Below are 25,704 nucleotides of genomic sequence, written 5' to 3' on the forward strand. Positions count from 1 at the left end.
ATATCCTTACATTTTACCCAATCTGGATTGCATTTGGGAAATTACTCTGGACARGTGCTCATAAAAAGCAAGAGGCCTTTAAAAAAAGTCTTGCACTACTGTGAACCACTAGAAGCTTGAGATGTTAAAACAGAGAGAAAAAGTGCATAAAAGTATGAAGATAGCCCTTACCGGTAACCTTACAGACATCCTTATCTACAATAAAAAATTAAAACATCACTTAAGAGAAAAGTGATATTTCATAGATATCCAAAATGCGGCACGGAATAAAACCTAGAAGGAATCAGCAATCTGTTAGGAAAGAATTTAGAACTGGACTGCACGATCACTTCTCCTTGTAAAGCACAGGATAAAGAAGATGAGCTATCTACCCAATAGCGCATTTGATTTCCTCGCCATGATTGCTACGGACAAGGAGTCACCAACCCTTTCCAGAGTGCTGTCCCAGAAAGTATTTTTCTCTCCCAAAATCAAATGTCTAAACTGATTGAGAGCTGAGGTAAGGCACCACTGATCAGCTGATACAGTCTGGTATTGTTAAAAACAGGGGCACCGTGCCTCCTCGAGGTCTGAAAATCAGCGGCAGCCAGGGATGAGAAGCTACTCCTCTTACTTGCTCTTCTGCTGCTAAAACTCAAGCCACAGCTTACATGCCCTTGGCTATAAAAACTACTTGAGGAATCAGCTGAACGAACACAAACTGTCCTGTAAGAACTGAGTGCTGTTCCTAAAAGGCACATTTTCTCTAAATGGAGAATACATATTGCTAAGAGATTTTAGAAAGCTCTCGGTCACTGAATAGCTGAGGAAGCTTGGTCTGACGGACAGGCTGGCCAGTCTGTTGCCAAACGTCCACCAATGGCAGCAACAGAGAATCCCAGCCCGAACTGTGGGATTCCTGTTGACACATGTGACAGCCAGCCAGGGAGCTCGGCAACGTTTTCTATGCAAACAGCAATGCTGGCTCCCTCATGTCTCCCAAAACCTCAGCAGCACGAGACCTGCTGAGCTCAGCCTGGGGAGCAACCAAGCTGAGAAAGGAGGCCCTTTTCCAGTTCGCAGGTGGATGGCAAATAGACTGTGAATCTGACAAGTACAGGCGTTAGCTTTTCAAAGCTAGCTGCACAACTATCGATATTATAATTATCTGTGTCATATAAATGCATTAAACATGTCTCCTTCACAAACCATCTGTTTCAATTATTATTTGTCATTTTAATTGCATTAGTGCCCAAATTGTACCATGTTTATCCCCAAGAAAAAGACATTGTCTCAGGTGAAGGCCTGATCAAAAACTCAATTCAGCAAGCTCTCAGTTTATGCATCTCTCACGCGTACAAGCGGTGTGCTTGATAGTTATTGCTCTGCCTAGCCCCTGGAGCTCAATGGCGTTGTCCTGCCCTTAAAGCAGCCCAGGAAGGAAGGAGCAACTGGCAGAGACACAATTCCTTGGCCGAGTCCTGAAGAATGAATGGGTCTGTGCCTAGCACGGGACACTCTGAAGCACCTTAGCCTTCAGCACATCTTGAAGGGCTGAGCCAAAGCCTAGGGCTGGGGTTACTTCACACTCCCTCCCATACAACCACAGAGGCACTATGAAGACTATTTTGGGGAGGATATGCTGAGCCACTAAGGGACGCAAAGCCCGTTCCTTTCCTATAGCAAGAGTACCAGCCTGTGTAACGCACATGATGAACCGCACAGACTTCTTGGCTGTAGTCTACAGCAGCTACGCACACTTTGGATCTCAATTAACTTCTGAGTCTCAATGGAAGATGTAGATCTTCAGATGATTTATATGAGGAAACTGTAATAGTCAAGCCAGAATAAATATACAGGAAGAAAACATAGGAGGTGGACGAAGCCCAGGTACCAAGCAGAGCAAATATGACACAAAGAGACCTACATAGGGTTCTGAAGGCCTTTTCCCATTTATTTCACACTATTTTCAGTAGGGATGCAGGTGTTGCTTAYGAAAACACTGCTTGTTCCCTGCATCGCTCTTTCCCAGCTTCCCTCTCAAATGCATTCACTCTCCAGCACTTTGTAGGTTCCAGACACGCTTTCAGTTTCCAGTGGGGCTGTGGCTTCATTTCCCTCCTCACTTTGCCTGCTCTGGTTGTTTACCAGCCTGGTCCTCTATTGCTTATCGAGCTGCCCGCTGGGTAAACCAGATCTGGGGGGAAACCTCTGAATGGATCAGAAACGCAGCCCAACRAGCTCTGCAGGTGCTGCCAGGGCAGGAGAACACATCCCACACATTCCAAAGACTGCACGGCTGAAATCAGCCTTTCTCAAATGGGAGTAAAATGAAACTCCTGGAAACTCCTTCTGATCTGCTGCTTTTGCAAGAAGTGAACTTGCCTGGTTCTGCTCCCCTTGGTGCTATAAACATTGGCTGGTATCTCTTGGAGACCTCTTGGAAGTGGTAAATATAGTTCCCTTTACCATCAAAGCTTTTCTGTAAGTACAAACTTCTTTATATTTACAATATCTTTGTGCATTTCAGTTACATTTCTTGCACAGAAAAGAACTGTAGGTAACAACCTACATGAATGCATTGGGAAGAAGGTAGTCATTCTTGCTGGCAAATGTCAGGATCTGCCCTCTTCACTACTTTAGCTATCTGTCAAGCCTGCTGCTTTTCTATACAAAACCTAAACCAAGGGCTATTAATCACCATGTGGCCCAGAGCCATAAAACAGCCTTTGACTGCAGTAATATTACATAACCTTTTTAACCAGCAAACCTAAACCTGCCACCCAGCATTGCCAGCAGGAATTTTTAAAGGTGTCTGAGGCATCTTTTTCCTTAGGAGATCTTCTAAGAAAGCATTTGTATTCATGTGGCAAATAGAAAAAGAGCAGATTTTGTAGTTGACTGTGCCCAAAACAATAGACGGTTCTGTGTGAAAACACACCAGTCAGAATTAAAAGTGCAGTTAGCGTGTGAGTGAGTCATCAAGTGGTAGCAGAGCTTGGCTGGCTCGTAGCCCGAGATCTAATATAGCACCATCCTGCCCCAGGGGTTATCTTTAAAGTTTAGATCTTTAGAGGAGAGTACACTCGACAGATTCCCCCCTCCCTCCCCCAAATTTTGGCTATGGGGGAGGGTTGTAAGCTTGTTTGTGAGCTGTCCTTTTACCTCTGGGAAAGGTGAACAACACCGAATCGCTCTGGAGGGGCTTTCTCTCCTTACAATACCCAGCTCATCACCTTTCCTCTTTTCAAAGGGACCTTCTCTGTTCCACCCCACTTCCTTTTCATTAGGAACCCACAGTTAGCTGCACCCTGTGGCTCTTATTTCCAAACAGCCCTTGCCCCTGCACTCACACTGCTGAGAAATTTCTAACCCGCTGCTCCTGAAAGACTGATGGAGGAAAGCTCTTCCCAGCACACTTCTGTGATTGTAGGCAGAGCAGCAGGATACATCAACTCCTGAATTTTAATCTTGGCCAAGTCATGCAAGCCCTCTGTTGCTCAGTTTCCCATATAGTCCATGGGAATCAATAACCCCACTAAATTAATATAAAGCACTTTGAGGGGAAATTTAGCCAACATGAGACACAACTGAAGAAAAAACACATTGTGCTTTACAGTTCAGCTGATCCTAAGAGCTAAGCCAATTCCTGCTGCTGAGGATCTGGCCTTTTATTTAAAGAAAGCAAGCTGACAGAGGAGATGAATAGCAGAGACTCAAATGGTTCATGGAGCTTTTCACTTATAGGTCACCAATCAGAACCTCGACTAGGTCAGTGAATGCTTACAAGTTATCGTGGTATGCAAGCTTTTTATAGTGTCCTTTGCAAAGGGAATTTCTTGGTTTCAAATTAATTTCTATCGTATGCCATTTTCACAACATGAAACCCTCCATTGTTGCAGCTCAGTCACTGTTAACTCCTTGCAAAGCTGCACGAGAGAAACTGCTACCACAACCTGAACAGACTCTCACTCTAAATCTTATTTGAAGAAACGTCCTAACTGTGAGCTGAGCCTGGTTGACCTTAGAGAGCCTCTTCTAGACTTGGTGGAGGCAGAGCCACGACAGGAAAGTTGTGCTGCAGCTGTACATACTGTTCCTGACTTATGCATAAACAGAGGAACGCAGAGCCCAGCTCTGCAGACTTGTTCGTTACTCCCCGCAGCGATTCTGCAGGCCTGACGGGGTCTCCTCATGTAGCGAGATAAGTGTGTGTGTGCTGGCAGGACCAGGGGCCTATTCTTTGCAGAATGTACTTTCTGGGAGGAAAAAAAAAAAACAGAAGAAGAAAAAATGAACAACTATATCATTATCTAATGTGCTGAGATCTGGGCAGAGATCATTTCAAAGATCCATATTGTTTACAGCAGCTGATGAGTCTAACAAGTGCTGAAGCTGTGCTCTCGCTTAAAGTGCTAACATATTTACAGTTTTCAATTCTGTCCTTAGCGCTTATCCATCATTTCAAGATGAATGCTCCTTTTGTACAGGCTAATTACTCGCACGAATACTGCACTAGCTCAAAATCCCAGATTTGTTTCGCTTTCCCATTAGCAGCAATTTTGCACTGTGGAAATTGCTTAATACAGCAAATCTAAAAAATAGCTAGTTTTTGTTCAAAGGTATTTCTTAGGCTGTGACAAGCCTAGAATGGGGGAAGGAAATTAAATTACTTTTATCTGATGAAAATCTAATTTTTACTATACAACTTTTCTAAATGCACTTACCCCTTGCTCTACTATGGCTTGTTTTTTTTGCCTTAGAATAATTTGTGCAGATCTATATAAAATCAGATTAGATCAGTAACAGAGTGCTTGAAAGAAAGTGCTCGTCTCATGCTCAACAATCTTCTTTCTATGAATAATATGTGAAAAATCTGGTGGGATCCCATCCTGTCCCCTCCTCTTCCAACAAACAGTAGGACCATGGGCAACTGAAAAGCTGTCAGTCATTTCATATTTACAGGAATAGAAGGAATGCAGGCCATTCTAGAACTCAGTAATTTAATTTAAAAAAATACAACCCAGACATGCAAGAAAAAGGATACAGTTGTAACAGGGAGGTCTTATTATCCTGTTGAATGTTTTACATTACATTCATTGGGTTACGGACCTGTCACAAACCAGTTTCAGAGACAGATCAGAAAGGCTCAGCAATGCAATATGCATCTGTTGTTTGAGCTAATCCTGATCCCACTGTTGTCAAGAATGGGCAACATCTGATTTTCAAAAGTCTCCAATACTTGAGCAAAACAAGTATCCAGCCTCTCAGTTACATATTATATACAGAATTAGATGCCTAAAGCTGGAAGCCTGTGAATAAAAATGCTGATCTTGAATTAGCCTTTGTTGTCCTAAGAAATTGCCTATATAAACCTTGAGTGAATTTGTGCTTTAAAGGATGTGGTCTCCTTATTCCTGCCCAAATATTTTCTAAAAACAAGAGTTTTGCATATGAAGTACATTTCATTGTAAATGTATAACATAACCCGTAAAAGTCATGAATACTGTAAATACTAATATTAAAAAATATATAAACTTTTGAGTCCTATTCATACCACAGTTCATAAGCCATCTTTCATATTACATACACAGTAATGAAAATTACCACACACAATAAACTGGTTATAGTTATAAAGTAAGCTTTTACTTTCCTGTGCGGAAGTCAGAAGATTTTCCAATTATGTGCATATAGGTCAGCAGTTAAAAGACTTTTTCATTCTTGCTTGTTTTAATCCACCAGACTAACATCATTAATAACATCATACATTTTCATTGCACTTTTCATTCTATCACCTTTAATTTAACTACAAAATCAGCCTATGGTATACTTAAACATCATTAGATCTGCTTAACAAATCACTTGGATGAACAACAAAGTTAACCAACTTGCCCAAAGTCATAGACAGAGTCAAYGGCAAAGCCAGGAATAAAACCCATGTACTTTGACTTTCAAGTCAGGTAGCATATATTATTTTCTGATTTGCAAAATTCTACTCTTATTTATACCAAAGTAAACTCAGAAGAACTTGATACTACAGTGAGTTATGTTGGTTTCGAAGTAATAAAGCTGATGGCAAAAATTCACCCAATATATGCATTATCTCCCCTTACCACACTGCTAGTAAGAACTACATTGGCAAATACAGCCTTTTATTCCCTACTGCTAAGAAATACTACACTATAGCTTACATGAGATTTGTCTGATTCATAAAGCCAGGCAATTCAGTTCTTATCTCAAGGACGTTAAACAAGCCTGCTGATCTGAGGTGTCTAACATCTTTGGAGACTGAGATTTGTTCATACTTGAGGAGCTACAACACGAACAGAGATGCTGATAAACACGGAAAGGCCTTTACTTTACTTYACCCCTTTTACTTTACCCCTTACTGCTAGGGCTGCAGAAGGAATCAAGTGTGCACGGGCAGAAAAACCTCTCCTCCCCAGCCCTAAATCCGATCGCTGTGTTTTCACACAGCAAATGTAAAGTATTATCCACAACATATTGTCCTGCTTCCTGAAGTCACAACCAAAAGAATGGCAATTGCCATCATTAGGTAGACTTGAGAGAGTTGCAAAACAGAGCAAAAATGTGGATGTGAAGAAAATTTGGCAGAAGAGTTCAAATGCAGCCACACGAAACGCTCATGTGCAACAGATCCTGTGTGATTAGCCACTAGGGGGAACAAGAGTCACGCTGCATAAAAAAGGAAAGGTCACTTTTGGCAGCGGGCCTGGGAGGTTATCCCTTCCTAACGAAGCTGGATGTCAGACCACTTTCCTGGTAAGCTCTCGAGCGGGACAAAGCTGTTCTGACCTTCAGCAGTTTCACATTCCCCTTTTGGGCTTGCATAGGCCTTGGCTGCAAGTAGTTAACTAGACTTGAAAAATAATACACCTTTCATATTTTCTAGCTGCTACTACCCGTCTTCCCTGAAAGCACCTGGTAAAAATACTTAAACAAACAAACAAAAACCTGGGAGCAGGAGGGAGGGGTAGAAAAAAGAGAGAGGTCCAAAAAAAGAAAAGGGGAAAAAAACCCCGCAAGGCTGAGGTTTTCTGATAGTGCATACTTCGGTGCAGTCTCCTAAAGTAAAAGGGAAGAAAAACCCTATGTTGCTGATAAGCAACCTGTGAGAAGTCTGGAGTAGTGCTTGGCTGGTATCGGTAGAATAAGGTAACGGTAAGGGAGGGATGGAAAGCAGCAGGGATCTGCGTGCGCACTCGCGTTCGTCGGCCTGAGGCGCTGGAGAAGGGCTGCCCCGCGGAAAGGAGCGGAGCGAGTGGGGAGGGGGTTCGAACCGAGGGTTTCTGCCTCTGCCGCTCCCTCTGATCTCCCTACAGGGAGACGCAAATACCTGGTGCTCCTTAACCAGAGCAGGCTGTGAAGTTACACCCCAGCCCGGGGGGTCCAACCTCCCACTCCCACTGCACCCACAGCGACCAGCCTCTCGCCAGCCCTAGGCAGGACTGAAGCTGCAGGAGAGAAAGGAAGGAGGCAAAAGCAACGGTCCCTCTCGGGCCGGTTTCTCTCCGTCGCTGTTCAGGACACTGAACTATTCAACAGCATGGCTGGGACTGAATCATGGACAACAATCTTGTCTATCGCCATAAAAATGACAAGTAAGTAATAGTTACAGCCTGTAAACACAAGACGCAAACTAAACAGAGATCTAAGTCGTACACTGTAAGTGGAAGCAGGAACCCACTCATATTAGAGCCGGCTCAGCCTAAAGAGTATCAGATGTTACTTGGGCCTTAGAAGGTCTGAGACATAAACTATGTGTGTAAGAGAAAAAGAAGTGAAATGACTCATGACAGAGTTTGTTTTAATACAAATGGCTTTTTCTGGCTCCTTGCTTTTAAAGGCTTGTCATTTTCAGACCGCGAACAGCTAACCGAGGCAGCCGGCTCCCCCAGCCAGAGCCCTTCGTTTCACGTAGGAAACACGGGCATTTACAATTCTGTACTCCTCTGGCTAAGGAAGGGCAGTTTCTTTTAACATTGTAATCAATGCCATCATAAATCTGGCAYAGCCCAACCAGTGCTGTGTGAATAAGCCGTACCCAAACCTCACACCTTGTACAGAATAGGGTACCTTGTAGCACAAGGCCTGACCAAAGTACTACAGCCTCGAGAGCAGACCTGAGGAATCAGCACACTGAACGGCCATGAACCATCCGTTCCCCTTTGCCACTTTTGTTACGTGAGGACAGAAGCAAAGGGCTAAAATATGGAAAGAGCAAGAAAGTGAGAGAGAGAACAAAAGAAGAGGAGTAAGATGAAATAGAAGAAGAGGAAAGGAAGAATCAACAGATGAAGAAAGTGAAAAAATGAAACAGAAGAGGAACAGGAAGAAGGAACGAATGCAAAAGGGAGGAATAAACACCATGAGAGTGGAAGTAGGGAGGGAGGGAGAGGGAAATGGTGAAGATGGTGGGGATTTAATGCCAAAAAAGGAAAGTCCCATTCTCCGTCACACCTATCTTCTTCTGTCTCATGTTTCTTTTATTATCTTTCCATGTCTGGTTCTCTAGTTCTTCTCTGAGATCAAAGGAACTTCCATATCCACAGAGCCACAAGCTTGGCATTTTGTGTCTTTATAGCAAAAGTGCTGGCTATCCAATGTTTCCATGGGGCACAGTCATACAGAGAAAATGCAAAAGCAAAGTCTCCCTTTCATGCAATACAAGAATCATCCCTTAGATGGGACTATTGCAAAATTAAACAACCTTACAACCAGGACCAGTAACTAATGAGTAATGTGCTTGCATATACAAAGCTCTTACACCAAACAGTCGCAGAAAGTGAGAATAGCTCATCACAAGAAGACCCCATGTTATTAGAGGGGCTTCGAACAACTTAGCATCTTTAGGGCCATTATTCATTTCTTTCACCTAAGCTAAGTGCCAGCTTCCAACCTAGAGGCTAACACATATCCCATTTATCAGCTGTAAGACACTCAAGCACAGCTTCCCACAGCCTATTCTAAAGATACAGGATGCAATACCTAAACTTCTTACAGTTAACAGAAATAACTGATGACAACATAAAGGGGACACTAGTCTGGGAAAATCTGGCAAAAATCAAGTTTTAGCAGATACTTTGAAGGCAAAAGGAGTCTGACACAAAGTGGCAATATTTTGCTGAACATATCCAAGGTCGTTAACTCATTTCTGCGCTACAGAGCTTTGCAACGAAGGGACCGTCCAAATGTGATACATTACATTATCGCCCTCCACCCTGCAGTTTTGGGAGGGAGCGATTGGGTTGGGTGACGGTACTGCCCTCCACACATATTCTTGTCCTAGAGAGATTCTTCAGAGGAAAAATACTGATTAGAAGTTGTTTTATTTTCCAGAGTGTTCTCCCTTGGAGGGTCACCTAAGGACAGTTACACTTGCAGAGCTCCAAAGACGTGACACAGCCGTACAGGTGAGATTTAAGCATCCCTCGGTCTGCTTGGGGAGGAATGCATTGCCACATCGCTTTACCCTGTTCCTTGACAGAACGCTATCATGTGCCGCCACCACAGCCTCCACATCCACATGCCTTCCCAGAAGTCCAGGTAAAAGACCATCTGGGATCTGTGTGGAAAACAGCAATTTATAGCAGGTGCTCCCGCAAACAGGCCCTACCTCGGTCAGCCTGTATTTATGTACTGAAGGTTAGTAATGCTGTAGGGAATACAACCCCTAAGAGTATTTACACATTGATTGCATTCACTATAAATTATTCTTAGCTAAAAACAGCACTTGTGAAAGATGACAATCCAGCTCACTTTCTCTGCTTATACACTCATAAGAAATAGCAAGATATGGGCACAGCAGTCCTCCTTATTCATGTTCTCTGAGTGTTTCTCAATCCTCATCTAGAGAAATATCTCTGTAAAAATCTACAGCTTACGCTTCTCCCTGCCTAGTTAGTGGTTAGCCCTTCTGCTTATTTTTCCCTCAAGAGTGACAATTATGGTCTTGCTAATCTTTATGTGGACGCTTGTCCCAATAAAAACAAATCAGAACCATCAACCAATTTCATATGGATCCTCTCTACATGTCACTGTCCAATTTCTAATACCAAAATGTCTCAGAAACATTTAAGCACTGACTGGGAGTGTGAAAGGTTGCTTCAGAATAAGAAAGAAGACAAGGGTTTGGAATGGTTGTTAGATGTTTATATCTAAGAAACCAAGGAAACAAAAACCGATGGAAATACATGGTTTATTTGAACAAAGAAAGGAGAATGAGCTGGATTCCAATTCTGAGAATGAGCAAAGACAAAATTCTAGTAAAACAACTAGCTTTTATTGCTAATAAAAGTGATAAAGGTTATGGGCTCTCTCCGCTATTATTTCAGATCCATGATTACATAAAAGTGAATAAAGAAGAATCTATTTACTGTTAACCACAGTAAAATGTAAAGTATCTGAAATGTCTAGATACTGCAGTAAACAGAGTCTTGTTAAACTATACAGATAGGATAAATTTTGAGAAATAAAACCTTCCAGACATCTTTAGGTGAAAGGACAAAAATTGTACATGTAAGGTATCAAACTTCTTCAGATATAGGGTGGGCAAAAGTATGTCCTGGTGATACATACTACTGGCATCAAATCCTGCGACTAAGTGATCATGATGTCCTTTGAAAAATGTATTTTAAAAAACCTCAAGCATTTCAGACAGCTAGCACTGTGGCTCTACATGCTTGTGCTTCCCTTCAGAACAGCCTGATCCCCTGTGCCGACATAGCAAGAGTTCAAATCCCAGATGGAAAATTAATCTCACAATGTAGCCAGATTGAGTTTCCAGTTCTCTAGTGCATAACTTGAAGGTTGTTCTGCTCAGCTATTGAAGAAGCGAGGGCAGAGAGACTTTAACTTATTTGACATCCTGAACATCATTTAAGCAAGACACACTCTGAAAAGGACCTCATTGTCTACTGACAGATGCAAAGGATCTGTAGTATCCTCCTTTGTACTCATCCTTCCTATAAAATATTGCTATAACACTTTTCCCTGCCTAAATGGCCTGGCCAGAAGGGGGTCCAAGGTCCAAATGACTTCAGCTATGTCTCTGAATATGTGGGTAGAATCTGGCCTTAAAATAGAACGGAGATGGATCACTGTACATTTTAAAGAAAACATCTCCTATAAAGACACATTTACAGTTTCCTCATATTTATGGTTTTCCTCAGGAAAAGACAAGGCCAGCAAGCTAGAATAACTGTTAGGTAATGATATTATTAAGCAACTTCTTTTAAAAGCTGATCCTGAATCTTAGTCTGTTTGAAAAAGAAACAGCTAATTGTACAACTCCTTACATGAACTCCACCATAGTCAGTTCATGGTACGTTACAAAAATACACAGCAGCAGAATCTGAGCTATTCTGGCCAGTATTTTTTCTTCTGCTTTCCAGGTCTTGGACTTATTATCAGATGAAAATACTACTATTGGTTTACTAAGCACAAACTATTGGTTTAGTAATCTGCAAACCTTTTGCAGATTAACACAAGACTAACTCTATGGTATGCCAACATCCGCTTATGTGAGTTTATTGAAAACTAAGAGGCATGACAAACTAAGTGTTGAACCTACAGACAGAAAAGATTTTATTTACTTATATGTGGCTTCTAATATGGTAATTATGTACATAAGATCTAGAACTCAGGTGAAGTCAATGTAGCTATACCAATGTAAATAGCTGGCTGCATCTTCAACTTAAAGACAGAGGATTAAATAGACCTCTTGAGTCATTTGAGCATTCTGAAAGGTCTTCATTGCCTCGTCCGTCCTCATAAATGTAAGAAAAAAGTAGTAAAATCTTTATGACTAATCTCAGACAGAATTAATAAACAGGGAAGTCACACTGATACTCCCAACACACAGTACCACATCCCCTTTTCACTGATATCCAAACAGAACACCACATTTCATTTTATTTCATGAGTGTCATATTTCTTTAAACACCTGCTTTCAAAAAAATGGTATGGTCACATCTTTAAGTATTGTATTGCTGAGACTGTTGCCTCCAACTTCAATACTTCTGTGCCAGATACTCAGCTAATGTAAATAGGTACAGTTCTGTCATAGTCAATATATTACACTGAGTTACTGCAGCTGCCTTTCTTTGTCCGTTAAAGTGTTACTAAGAAATTCCAAATCTGAACGTTTGTGTTGGATGGCGCTTAAAATGGAGCATTCTAAGTTTCCAGAAAACAACAGCACTGAACAAAAGACACTGCCTTTTTATCCTATTACCTACAGTATCCACAACTCATTTGTGAACGGGTAATAATGTGAACCAATTGCAAGAGCCCAAATAGCCTTTATCATTTCAAGATGTGTCATCTACAAGTGAGCTGTGTGTCAGATTCCTGTTTGGGCTCTGATCCAGTAAAGTACTTCACCACATGGGTAGTCCTGCTTATCTTCAGCTGAACTTCTTGCCTACTTAAAAGTTCAATGACGTACCTAAGAGCATGAGTGGATCGAGGCAGTGGAATAAACTGGTGTCACTCACTGAAATCCTGGATCAACGCTGATTTACATTAACTGAGAATATGACATTTTGATTAYGGACTAAGATCATCTGTCTTTTTAGTAGCTATATGACACACTACAACAAACTTTGAAATTTTATTAGACAAGTTTTTTACCTGTAATAATTTCAAGTGACATAAAATGACTACAAATYATCTCAAGTGACAATGAACCAAACACTACTGTACAGCACGTACCAATCTGATAATACATCAAATGTATGACAACCTATAACATCAGACATACCATTTCACCAAGAATAATTAAAAGCAGTGGGGTTCTTTCTCTCAACTCCAGTATAAAAAGAGGCCAGGAGGATGAGATCAAATGATGGCAACTCTGCTTCTCATAAAAGGACCTTGGACACTCCAAGGAGATTTGCGTATCTTCACTTCAGCAGCATAGCAATGTGGAAATGTTAAAGTTAGTAAAGCAAACAGACCTCAAATGAGAAGGGCAACAGATGTCAACCAGTATCGTATGTCAGTAAACAGCAACAAGACAGAGGGTACTTTTCTTAGCACTTTTGTGAAAGCATCATGCTATCAGCTACAACCACATCTCAGCTGTTTGACTCGCTAAGTGGTGGTGCCTGTATATATGATTAAACTCCTACCAAGAGAAGATTTCCAACCATATGTAAATACCGTCCACTGAAGTCAGCTGAAAGAAAATAGAAATGCTTCCCTATATTTATTGCGGCTTTTGAAAAGTGAAAAAAATTCACACTGAAAACTCTCAAACTGACTAAAAGCTCATTCTGTGCTTGGCAGGGACAGATGAGCATTTATATTTCTCAGCTTTAATACAGAAGGATCATCCTTAGGGCAAAAGAGTAGTTCTGAGTCATCCACTTTTTACTCTTACTGCTAAGACTTTTGACAGTAAGGCCAAAATATGCTAACTAAAAAGGCACTCTCTGTACCATAAACACTAGGCCACAAGGAACTGGACAGTGGCCACCAAATCGCTGCCTTTTAATTTTTCTCTCTCATCTATATTTCTCTAAAGATTTCTGGTAAGAAGGCAGCTGACTCTATACAAAAGCCAGAGGCATTGCCAGTATCTTGGTGGTTTCATGCCTGCCATATTGAATCTAACTTCTTTATGCAAGAAAAAAAACACCTTTCACTTAGGCAAAGACATATTTCAATGTCAAAATACCAAGGAAAGAGGTAAAGGGATAGAGTTGTTCTACTGCTGAGTCATTGATTTGAGTTCAGGCTTGGTAGCTGCAAATGTATTCTGCAGCCATCTACCACCTTAGATGCTTATATGGAAAAGACTAACAGTGTTTGTCTGGTTCTTTGTGAGCCRTAGAGTCCGCATCACGAACTGTCCATGACATCCCTTGATAACTTTGCTGACAGTCAGAACTGAGAGAACAACAAAGGAATGGACTGCGAAGACTCAGCTGTTTCCACCCCTAGAATGCTGACTCTAAGAATAGGTATATAAGTTACGCACTGAAAATTAAAGTAATTTTTTTACAGAGTACATGTCCTGTCAATAGAGACTGATTATTTACATATCCTTGAAGAAATAAAAAAAAAAATCACTTACATAAAGAGACCATACCCAGCCACTACACTACTTCGAAAGGCAAAAGATGTCACCCAACCCTGCCCAACGATGGCCTCCACTGAACCATGGACTCAAACTGTAAATGTTCAAATTTGGAGCTCTTGAAGAAAAGGAAGGCAAGCTCACAGCACCTCAACACACTGCTGTGTACAGCATGATGCCTAAGAACCACCATCTCTGTCCTCTGCCTTTCCAAAATCCTCTGATTAAAGAAATAGGAGAAAAAAAAATCCCAACACAACAGGAAGCCCTTTAGTAAAAGGTGCATTAATTGGGTAAAGCAAGCCAGCAAAATGATTAATTTGCTTTTCTCCTTCAATATTATGTTTACATAACTTGATTATAGCACTTAATTACTAATTCACCCTGCTTAAAAACAAGAGTGCTTTAAATTTTTAATGAGACAAGGGAAGGCAACATTCCTTAACTCAACAGGGAGAAGTAATTTTATTTCCTCTTTTGATTTCCCAAGTTATTAACATTTCTAAGGGAAAAACTATCCCCTCCCTGATCTTTCACTTGGTTCTTTCTTTTGAAAATATGGAAATCAGCAAGAACATTTGTGTTAATGTCAATCCACGAGCTGACAGGTAATGCTTTGGAAGAGGAATAGAGGATCAGATTTACACCACTGACATCCTGGTTCAGAAGTGAAAACAGCGTAAACACCTCCAGTTCTGCCAGCAGAGAAATGTATCAGGTACCAATACTATTTATGGGTGTTCTCACAAAATGCTGTCCATTCAGAATCACCAGTTGGTCCCTTACCTAGATTTTGGATTAACTGTGTTGTACTAAAGAAAAACAAACTTTTTTATATTCATGATCTTCTATTACATCTTCATTGTTAGGAGGTGAATAAACTGAGTATAGTATGTTCTTCCAGACTGATCTGCATAAATCCTGTTAACTGTGTGGGGGGTTTTGTGTGTGTGTGGGGGGGGGAGTTCTTTTTTTTTTTTTTTTTTTTTTTTTTACCATCTATGCTATACCACCCAACAACTTCCTTGGCCAATTGAGAGAGAATGTCCACTAAACTAAGCATATCCAAACAGTGCGCAAACAAAACTTTTTCAAGTTCCTTTAGTACAGACTTGTAAGTGAATCATTTCAACTGCATCATCATAACTTCAAACCCCTGTATGCAATAACTATGAAGGAGATATAAGGACTCTGTCTTTTATCCTGAAGGCAACTCAGAGGACCTTTATCCATACAGCTTCTGGGGCTGCTTCAGAAGATGTAAATCACACATAAGGGGTAGTTCACTTGCTCAACTACAACTGCTGCTTAAACAATTCTGCTAATATATGTTAGGTAATTAACCAACATCTCTTTCTACAGAATATAGATCATTTTTGTATACCTCCAATCCCCTTTATAAATACAATAAAGAAAAAGGCTTTTCCCCATTTTTTCTAATATGTATCAGCAAATTGCATAACAATCAAAGCCAACAAAGAAAAGATTACACTTCCCTTAAAAGTCAATTTTATACCTGAAAAATCTTATAGTCCTTGTTTTCTAGAATAACTCACAGGAAAGAAGCATAGAAAAATAAAAGACCTCTCTGTTGTCTCACAGCCCACATTTGCCTCTAACTGAACAGCTGAGGTCATGTTCATGCCACAACAACAGTGACATCCAATCCAAAGCTATAATATTAGTGCTGAATCAAATGCAGCAAAGGTCTGAGAAGTCATGGGAAGAAAAGGGATTTTCCTGTCCATCTCCCTGGTAAAAGAGCCCATTCTTGACTCCAAAGTGCTCCTGCGCATGGGTGTCTCAGCTGCACTTGTGGGACTGATCAGTGACTGATACATTGCAGTGAGCACTCTGGTCAGCAGTTCTCACCAAGAGGGTACCACAAGGTGGAAGAGCTTCCAGCTTCTCTCTGGGTGGGAGTGCTGCTCTTCTGGAAAGTAGCATTCCTCCTACGTAGGAAAAGACACTACCGGTCTTTCTAAAGAGGAACAACATATTGCTAGAATACTAGTACCTATTTTAGAAGGGAATCTGGCCCCAACCAGTAAGATGAAGTGGACATATGCAAGGAGTATATATGCAAACTGATGGGGAACAAGGGGGAAAGAGGTAGAGACACAAACCATCACACACCCACACACTATACTGCACACACAACTAAACACTCACAAAGATGCACATCACAGATTGGGCTGTTGATACACATCCATACCTGTTGCTAAATACACACGCTGTTGTACATCTAAGCCACTCCACATAACAGGACACCACCATCACCACAGCTACCTACTTTTTGGTACTCATTATTTCTTTGTTGGTAACACTCACTGTTCTGCTAAGGACTATCAAAATGTTCATGAGGCTGAAAACAGTGTCAGTGTAAGATGAGGTCCTACGGAAGGACTCCGAGGAGGAAAGAAAACCAGTCCAACTGGTTGTCGATGTTTTATACCCAAAATCATTGCAGGAAGTTGACTACAGAAAGCTACTAGTAAAATGTATTCTAACAAACCATATGAAGATTCTTCTCTTCCATATTGGCCAGTAATACTGTCCCACTTGAAGATAACCAAATCCAAGATAAATCTGGTAATTTGATTTCATACAGGTAATCTTATTAATGGTTTTAATATGCAATTAAGGAATAGTCAGTGGGCTGCAGAATTTTATAAGGCAATAATCCTGTTCCCTAGCGCACAACTTTATCCCAAAGAGTAGGTTCCCCCCCCCCCCCAAAAAAAAAAGAGCTGGATGGCTGCCAAATCAAACAGCACCTTCTTCCCATTTTCAATTACATACAAGTGAAGCAGAGTAATGAGGATATACTGGAAACTTTGACATTTATTTATTGAACATTTTTACTGAGAAGGAATTGCTGGCTTGCTAAACCGGAAACTATATTTTTACTACAGAAACAATCACATAGAAGACCAGGATCCTGCTGCTCAGCAAGAAAGAAATGGCTAGAACCAATAAATTGACCCATTTAAATCAGTAATGTTAAGGTTATTCCACTGAATRCAGTATATATTTCAAATATCCCAAACCCCCAAATATGGTATATATTTCAAAATCCTCATGTCATGCAACTTTACAGTGCACTGTCTTCTGTGTCAGTGCTGGCCCAGGTTAGGCACTGTTACAGTTCATAGGTACAACATCAGGACATAACAACCCACTAAAATGAAAAGGTGTAGAAGGGACAAATGAAAGATAAACCAAATTGCAAGAAGAAATTCAGATTTTCTCCCCTCTCAGGAGATTCTAGAGATTAAATAACCGAAAGATGAAATGGGAAATAATTCTCATCTCACTGCACATCCTTTTTTTCTTTCTGGATAGACCAATTGTTTTAATTCTCTTTTACCACAGAGAAGAAAAATGCAGAGAGGGTAAATGAAGAGGAAAATAGGGAAGTCAACATTCTTTGAAGGAACAACATATGGTGACCAGGCATGAGAGATGGAGGTTATAAATCTTTCCACGGTAGAATTACCTAAAGATGAAATTGCAGTTTCAAGGGGCTTGAAGCTTTTAAAAACACACTAGAATCTAGCAAATTAACCTGCATGGTTACAAATACTGCAGTAACCTGCATTTCCAACATTTATTTGCAAAGTTCAGGATACTGAAAATTTTGTTACTAATACAGATGTGGTCAACAAAGATCATGCAAGTCTCCTTTACTTGGCAAATCATTTAAAATAAGAATAAAAAGATATGAGAATTAAGAAGAAAATATTGCATCCTGCAAACAGCCACTGCTGTACAACATATATATAAAGGGAAAGGAAACAGGAGGTAGGCTAGAGCTCGGTTCTTTGTGAGAAGAAACTTATTTAGGGATATGAAAGGATACAGGAAAAGCTCTTTACTGTTCCAGGCATTATGACCAATTGCCCAAGAAAGTGAAGAGTGAGAATCCTGTTGTTTCACATGTACTTCGATCAGGTTCATCATGCAGTGGTATGTATGTAGGTAAGTCAGCTCCCTGTCCTGTGGAGCAATGATCCTCCAGTGCATCTGTCTCTGAAGCACACTATACCCCAGTTCCAGATCCCAGTGTTGGGATGCCACAGGATTAAGGATCGCCATAGTACAGAAGTATGGGAGTAACRGCACATTCAGACGCATCATCCCTAAGGAAACACCAGCCAGTTCCAACGCATTTCCCAACTGTTAATCTAAATAGCCTCTAACTCTAATTACTGTGTAAGGTTAACATATCTTTGGGTCTTCCCTAGATGACTCATCTTTTTTCCCTACTGAGAAGCCCTGACAGATTTTGAGGATCTTCTCTGGGTGCCCAAATTTTTCTGAGTGAACAGTAGACTGCTGGAGCTGCGGCTCTGACTTGGTTGCCCTATGCCCAAAAAACCCCAACACCGACAGCACGGGCAAGTCAACTGTAACACTTCCTGTACATTATATCCCTAAAGCWTCTGATTTACTGCACAGATACAAGAACAGCCCTGCTCAACAGGCTCACCAGCTCCCGGAAGCATCAGCCTCACTGCACACATGCACACATTTCTGTATGGGATTCCTGGGCAGAAGCTTGGCAGCACTAGTACTATTGCTTATCACTAYTGGATTTTACATGTCTTTTTAACAGCCGGTATTTCTGTTAGCAGAGCATGTTAGAGCTGCACTAAGATCATCCGAGGTGATTTTGAGGGATCTTGGTTTTGGGTGCTGTTTTTGAGCTTCCCTAAAGAGGTCTGAGTTCTAGAAAATGGAGAATGGCCAACCCATGAAAACCATATAGCTTTTAAGCATTTTGATTTGRCATTGAGAAGTGGAAATACCCAAAAATCATTCTGAGAAATGTGACCAAAATCACTGGGACAAATACAATAAAGATCCCTCTTCAAATAAACAGAGCTATGAGGTTATTGGTATAAAAAACACAATTTTCTCCTTTGCTGTTAGACTGAGCAAAGACCTTTGAAAGGCACATTAAATAAGCACAAACCATCGACTGGAGAACAGATAGTAACTTCTATTACTTGCAAAGACTGCAATGATACTGAATTTTTGCAGCAGCATCTCTAAGAAATATCTGTTTTGGAAGATTTGTTAGAAAAATAAATGTAAGAGAGCTCTATTGAACTGCAGTGCAAGATATATATTTTCTTCCCTCCCTCCCAAAAGACACCTACAGAGTTTCTTTTTTCTTGATCTGACTTCTTTTAAAAATATTTTTACAGAATCTAATGGTTTGCTGCCTGATACAAGTGGTATTGCCATAGGTGGCACCTCTTTAACAACAATCTTCTACTAAGTCAAAACCTCTAGTGAGTGGTTCCTTCCCACTGCAGAAATGTTCTAGTATCCAGGATCGGATTCCGGGCCTCACCCAGCTCCCAGTGACCACCACAGCCAGTATGATAGAATGGAACATGGTACAAATGCCCAGTGACATTTATAATATAATAGTCTTCAAACTAGTTTCCCCTTTTCTTTTGCAGAGATACTCCAAGGAAGTATATGGGCTTGATCTGTAACTCCGTGAAATGAAGGGAAACATTCCTGCTGACTAGCACAAACCCTGGGTCAGGCCTTCCACAGGTAGCTGCTGAAGAACTGAAAAAGGCAGAGGCTGCATTTGGGAAATCAGACTCCATACGCAGTGCTGAGGCACTGGATTCAAATTTATATTTATTCTTTTTCTTTGTGTACTTATATTAACCTCTCTGGTTGAAGCAAAGATGGGAAGGGAGCATAACGAGTCCTCAAGTCCTGTTCCCAGCAGTCACGGGTAAGCAATTAATAAAGTTTAGCCCAGGAAGATCCATAGAGCCTACACTGTACTTATGACAAGCCACAAAACATTCCTATAAGCCAGGAGGTAGGAACCTCCTGACACATCACAACAGTAAAAGAGCAAACACTCTTTAAATTAAAAAATCTCTGACACAACTGGCTCAAAGGATCTAGTTTCACTGAAAAAGATTTCCGAAGGAGCATGCTATGCTGACCGATATGTATGTACATAGGTGCAAAATATATATCTGTTCTGACATTCTTGGATATGCTTCTGAAATATTTTGGTATAGAAGGGTAGGGATAAAAAATAAATGTAAATGAACATACCAAAATAATATAAAAACACATTAGATAAAATTCTGCAGCATTAGATTTTTATAAGCGTTATAAGGACAGACTTAATAAAAACAGTTTTGAGGTGCTCACTTACTGCATTATAGTGCAAAAAATCTTAAACTTGGAACAAAATATCTGTGTATTTGCAGGCAGAAGATACGCAAAAGATTAACAGAGGAGTAGGAATTAAACCTGAAGTCCTGTAACCAAAAGCTGCTACTGAAATCAATTACATTCATCAAAAAGATCAAGTTTTAGTTACAAGCACTATAATTATTAAATGCAGAGACATTACATTGTACAATGTTTGTTGCAATGGGAATAATTTTAATGGAACAATTCCAATGAAAGAAAACTACTCTTCCTGCTAATCTATATTGCTTTGCAGAACATTCAAATTCCCTTTCACATTTGGAAAAATTCCAAACATGCGCCAGTTGCTCAATTGATGTTCATCTGTTTATTGATTCCCATGGTATTGCATCAATTTAACCAGGCTGAGAAGATCACCCATTATTCAGAAAGTACATTCAGTTAAGTTTTAGTTCAAAATTTCATCTACAAAAATCTGTGCCTGATGTTAGAGAGAAAAATGCATCTAGAGACCGTCTTGAAAAATGATTTTGTATAAATGGATTGCAATGTAGTGTTTAGTTCTTATGCGTAACATGAGGAGAAGAAATGCCTTTTATTAGCCGAATTGACAGGTGGGAAAATAGATAAGATCTGGGGCATATAAGCCCTTCTTCAGTTCTCTGTGTATTACTGTTGCTTACATAAATGCAACTAAGTCATGCTCTGGCTGATCCACTGAAGATAAAAGCCTTACCGCTACTTTTAGAATTGTTAATGGATTAAAATAACAAGAATAAGCATTAAGTTCTATCCTCATTACTAACTCTACATTCACTGTGGGCCAAACAAGAGCTATAAGTGTGTCATTTTTTTACTGCGTAAATATTACTATGTTGTTTCTTATGTCTAAGATTCCTCAGTACGAAGGAATCAAAGTAGGATAAATATTATAACTGAGATGAAAGTCTGACCTTCTTATCAAGACCTTCCCAAACTCCCTTGTTTGCCTGTAAAATTACATAGCCTAATTTCACAGACAGCAGCTTACACTTGCATGTCCCCACCATCACAAATAAATCTTCAATACACCTAGGTAACATATGGRGTTAAAAAGGGGGTGGAGAGGAAATGATGCATGTGATGCTGGCACTTGTCTGGCTGTGCAGAAGGTACCAACTTTTCCATTTAAATTAAAGTCTGTGCATGGTGCCAAACCGCAAAGTGTAAAAGGTTATAAAACAGAAAGAAATCCAGGTACTGCATACCTGTATAGATGCAAAATCTCCAGAAGCACAAGCTCCAAGAATAGCAGCACCCACCAAAACAGACTCCACTTCTTTGGACAGGACAACAGGCTTGCCTATAGAAGAAAAAGCCATGCCTCTGTTAGGAAGAACGAAGCAGTGCAGCACTAACAGCAGACTAAATAATTAAAGCAAAAAAATACAAAGAAAAAAGAAAGGAAAAAGGACTTGACTTGGAAACCAAGTTCACAACTCCACTCGGAGCTAMACTTCTATTGTAGACTACTGCAAATATCTCTGCTCTGTGGTTCCAGGCTTCAAGAAAAATGCAGAATTTAAATAAAATAATTTCAGCAAAATATTCAGGCAGAACAGAAAACGTACAAAGAACAACCCCCCCAGATCTTTGACAACAGCTACTTATCTCAAACAGCCTGGTATAAACCTGTTACCCACACCCTACAAACCCACCACCTATTGAAAGGTGACCTGGAGGGGAAAATAGGGTGGTAACCTTTTTGTTTCTTTTGTAATGCATAGAAAAGAGTTTGTTTTGAGTTTGTTTTTTAAATATATAATCAACAAAGTCAGTCTGTTTTTGCTGGAAGACATAAAAATATGAGCAGTAAGCTTTCATAAGCTATGCATTAAATCATAGAAGTCTTGTCTTCCAAATTTCACAAGACACATGAAAAGGAGATTAAAATCCCAGAAAAACAAACAAACTCACTATATATTTTGAAGGAGAATTAAAATACTAACTGCTTTCTACACAAATTAAGTTTCATTACCATGGGTAGTATCATGAACATACTTTCCCTCAGTTCACAAAAAATTTTCTAAGATCTGTATTTTACTGTAAAAACAGCAGGAAAAAGAGAATAAACAAATAAAAGTCACCTGCTTTCTTAATTCTCCTTAAAAAAACTAAAATAATAGCATCAGTCTAACTACTTTTCTAGCTACACATTAGATGTTCACCGTCACTAAGCCAAAGAATTTAATATTCCTACAGTATTTGGCATGTGTGCACATTTCCATTACTGAGATAATTTCATTCGATGACTGAGGATGCAAACACATTGCTGGGAGATGGACTTCCTTCTGTGAATAGTCCCAACGATATCACTCAAAAAAGAAGCACTGCTCCTCAGAGCCAACTGTACAATTAGAAAGAGCTGAAATTTGGAAGAGGATCTCTCACTGAGACCAGCGAGCCACGAACTTCTCCTAGAGAGCCTTTCCCTCAGAAAAGACAAACAGACACTTTTCAAAATGGGGAATAAAGTTATTAATACAAGAAACAATTATTACAAGAAACAGTTATTAATACAAAGCAGATTCACCTAGCATCCCAGGCATCCAGGCACCTTATGCCAACTTTGCGCTGTTCCACCAGCRTAAAGCTGCTTGCCATCAGTTTTCAGCAACACAGAGCTGTCACAGCGGCCTTTCTGCCACTTCTCCCTCTAGTTAGCACAGACAGAATGTCAGGGAAAGAAGGTGGATGCAGTGAGGGCTTGCTGTTTGATTGCTGGAACGACTACTAACAGCAAAGCAAAACTGGTGTAGTTACACCATCCCTTAAACTGCTCTGAACTGAGACCAAATGAGTCCATCTTAAAAATACTGGTGTAGGATCAGTCACCTCAGCATTCCTCCTCTTACGATGGACCCACAGCTCAGGAATTGGGTCAGCTTCRAACACAGGTAGATAATCTAAAACTAAAGCTTACAGCTACTTGGGGTGTTTGCCAGGCTTTGAAGCACTAGACAATTTTCAGCATGCTCTAGAATTCACTGCCCATTTCCCGCATCATCAGAACACATAGAGGATTCTTACCAGGCAAACACCACAATCAAGACACTTTCTAAGTGGCCTGCAAAATTATCTATTGGACGTCTGCATGACTGAGTCATGGGCATTTCCAGCTAACAATAATATATTCAGATTTTTTCTTTTCGTGAAAGAATGGGGGATTGATCCTGGAATGTCAGTTATTTTATCTGATAGGCTCTAATGAGCTCAACACAACCAAGAGCATTTCAGTTAGATGAACTCTGACATCCCTTGTCAGTCACTGATTGTACAAATGGGGGAGAACTACAGGCTGCAAAAAGACCTTTTCATACTGAATTGTACTTGGCCATTAGTTACAGTCAAAGGACTCCTGATTACATTTTAATCAGAATACCTCTTCACAGATCTTTTATTTTAAACATCATGAGCCACCATCACAACTCTACATGCAGCTGAAATTCACCTAAAACATCTGAGTTATACAAGGAAAGGTGTGCACTTGACAACAACATTTTTCATAAAAAGAAAGTGCTACTCTGACAACAATGTATTTAGTGAATTTTAGGTCAATGGCTATTATGCTATTTGCTTCTCCATTTCTGTTTTTTCTTCAGGTAATTACAAAAAGCGTATTTTCATCTTCCTTCCTGATTCAAGGTTATGAAGTATGGTCTGATGTTAGGGCAAGTCAGATCTTCATACCAAATGCCCCAAATCTGAGCCTTAACTTCATTCATGACAGTTCAACTGGTCTTAAGTTRAAATATACCCAAAATATACATCATTCAAACTTTCGCTGAAGTCCTTTAAACTCAATTTTGCTATTTTTTCCATGTTTTTTGAGGCATATTGAACGGACTTGCAGGTGTGCTAAGATATCCAATGCAGGCAGGTTAAAGGGAGTTTAAAAATATTGTGCAAGCCTGAGACCTCTTCCTGTAAAGTACCATACATACAGGCCTTTCCATCCATCAGGAATTCTACAAAAATCAAATGCAACTCCATGCAGGAGCAAGGATTCACAAACTGTGCCCTAAATCATTTTAATGATACAAACACTGAAGCAATCCTGAGAAAAAGGTTCTATATAGTTGATAAAATGTCCACTGTGAGCAAGAAGCGTCAGGAGAAGTCCCACAGAATTCAAACAGGGCGAAGCTAATAGAGGTTTTGGAAGAAATACAACACGTCTTATGTGAAACATGCTCACAAAATGTACTGTGTATTATTCTTGTCTATCTTGTAATCGCACTAATGGAATCATTTCTATAGAAAGTTTGGAATTTTTTTTTTAAAAACTGACAGTGAAAAGCATGTGTGTATACACAGTAGTTCCATTCAAAATTTTCATATTAATTCCATTGCACCTTCTTAGAAAAACCTTTAAGGGTAAGATCTACAGATTGGATATCATGTTCAATGTTTCTCTAGGAAGTCTGTTTTCTAACAATACAAATTATGGAGCTTTGTTCGCACCACGTCTCTGTGTTATTCAAATGTCTTTAAATTTCAGGAAACCCAGTCTTCCAGGAAGCAACATTTCATCATACAATTTTTGGCCAAGCAGCAAAATACAGTTCTATATAAAGAAAGCATTTATTTTTCTGAAGACAAAGTATTTAGCCACCTAAAATAATAACGTAGTTCACACTCCTTTCCCCCCACTTCCTCTAACTTACCAGTAATGTCAGCGTGCATCTGCACAAAGAGGGGGTTCTTGCTCAGCCCACCACAGAGAAACAGCGTGTTGATACGATGCCCTGCAGCCTGCATAGTTTCCAAAATATGTCTCGTTCCTAACTTCAAAAAGGGCAGGGGGAAAAAAAACAACAGATGAGCACAGGAGAGCAGACACAGGCAAAGAACTTAAGGAATAATGTGCTTAAAAGAATGATAGAAATGCATAGATATAACTGCCCCTAACAGTAACCTGATGGCTGGGAATGGGCCTGCAGGGGTAGGGCCTCTGCTTAGCTTCTAGCCAGTAACAGCCACTGTAATTAAGAACACGAAAAATTAGACGGATGGCGCAAAGAACTGGGAAGTAGAGAAGCACAGCAGACTGAAAGACACCTCCTGGGGCTGGCTGCAGGAGAGAGCAGGTAGCAACCAGCACACAGGAACACAGAGCTCCCAGGGACCTGCACAGCCAGAGACAGCGCTTATGAGAAACGGGTATCAGGAAAATGGGTATATACACAGAAATGGGTGTCGGGAAAAACTGGGGGCAGTGATAAGCAGCTTTTCGTGACCAAGAGCTGCAGAGTACAGAAAACATTCCCAGAACTAAGCCCTACGTGGCAAAGACATCCCCATCAAAAACTCCTAGCCGCTTTGTACGACAGCATCTGAAAATCACTCTCAGTATGGAGATTTCAATTCTGGAGCCAAAT

The 25,704-nt window shown here is 40.3% G+C and overlaps 1 protein-coding gene across 37 annotated transcripts in view; it reads right to left on the reverse strand.

Moving 5' to 3' along the window:
• FGGY (FGGY carbohydrate kinase domain containing) overlaps positions 1-25,704 on the reverse strand; it is a 343,412-nt gene that overhangs the window by 13,995 nt on the left and 303,713 nt on the right. For 35 of the 37 annotated variants that reach the window (XR_003254040.1, XR_003254039.1, XR_003254042.1 and 32 more), the window contains 2 exons: positions 24,991-25,111; positions 21,532-21,626 (listed from right to left, as the gene is read on the reverse strand). Coding sequence is in view for 3 of the 37 variants with exons in the window: in XM_026069036.1 (XP_025924821.1) it covers positions 21,532-21,626; positions 24,991-25,111 (216 nt within the window). In the remaining 34 variants the exon portion in view is untranslated. Of the gene's footprint in view, positions 1-16,937; positions 18,226-21,531; positions 21,627-24,990; positions 25,112-25,704 lie in introns of those variants that run through there. The other 2 variants (XM_026069038.1, XM_026069039.1) reach the window with 2 other exon arrangements.

Source organism: Apteryx rowi, unplaced genomic scaffold (genome assembly GCF_003343035.1).
Source record: "Apteryx rowi isolate R43461 unplaced genomic scaffold, aptRow1 scaffold_284, whole genome shotgun sequence".
In the NCBI taxonomy this organism is placed as follows: Eukaryota; Metazoa; Chordata; class Aves; order Apterygiformes; family Apterygidae; genus Apteryx; species Apteryx rowi.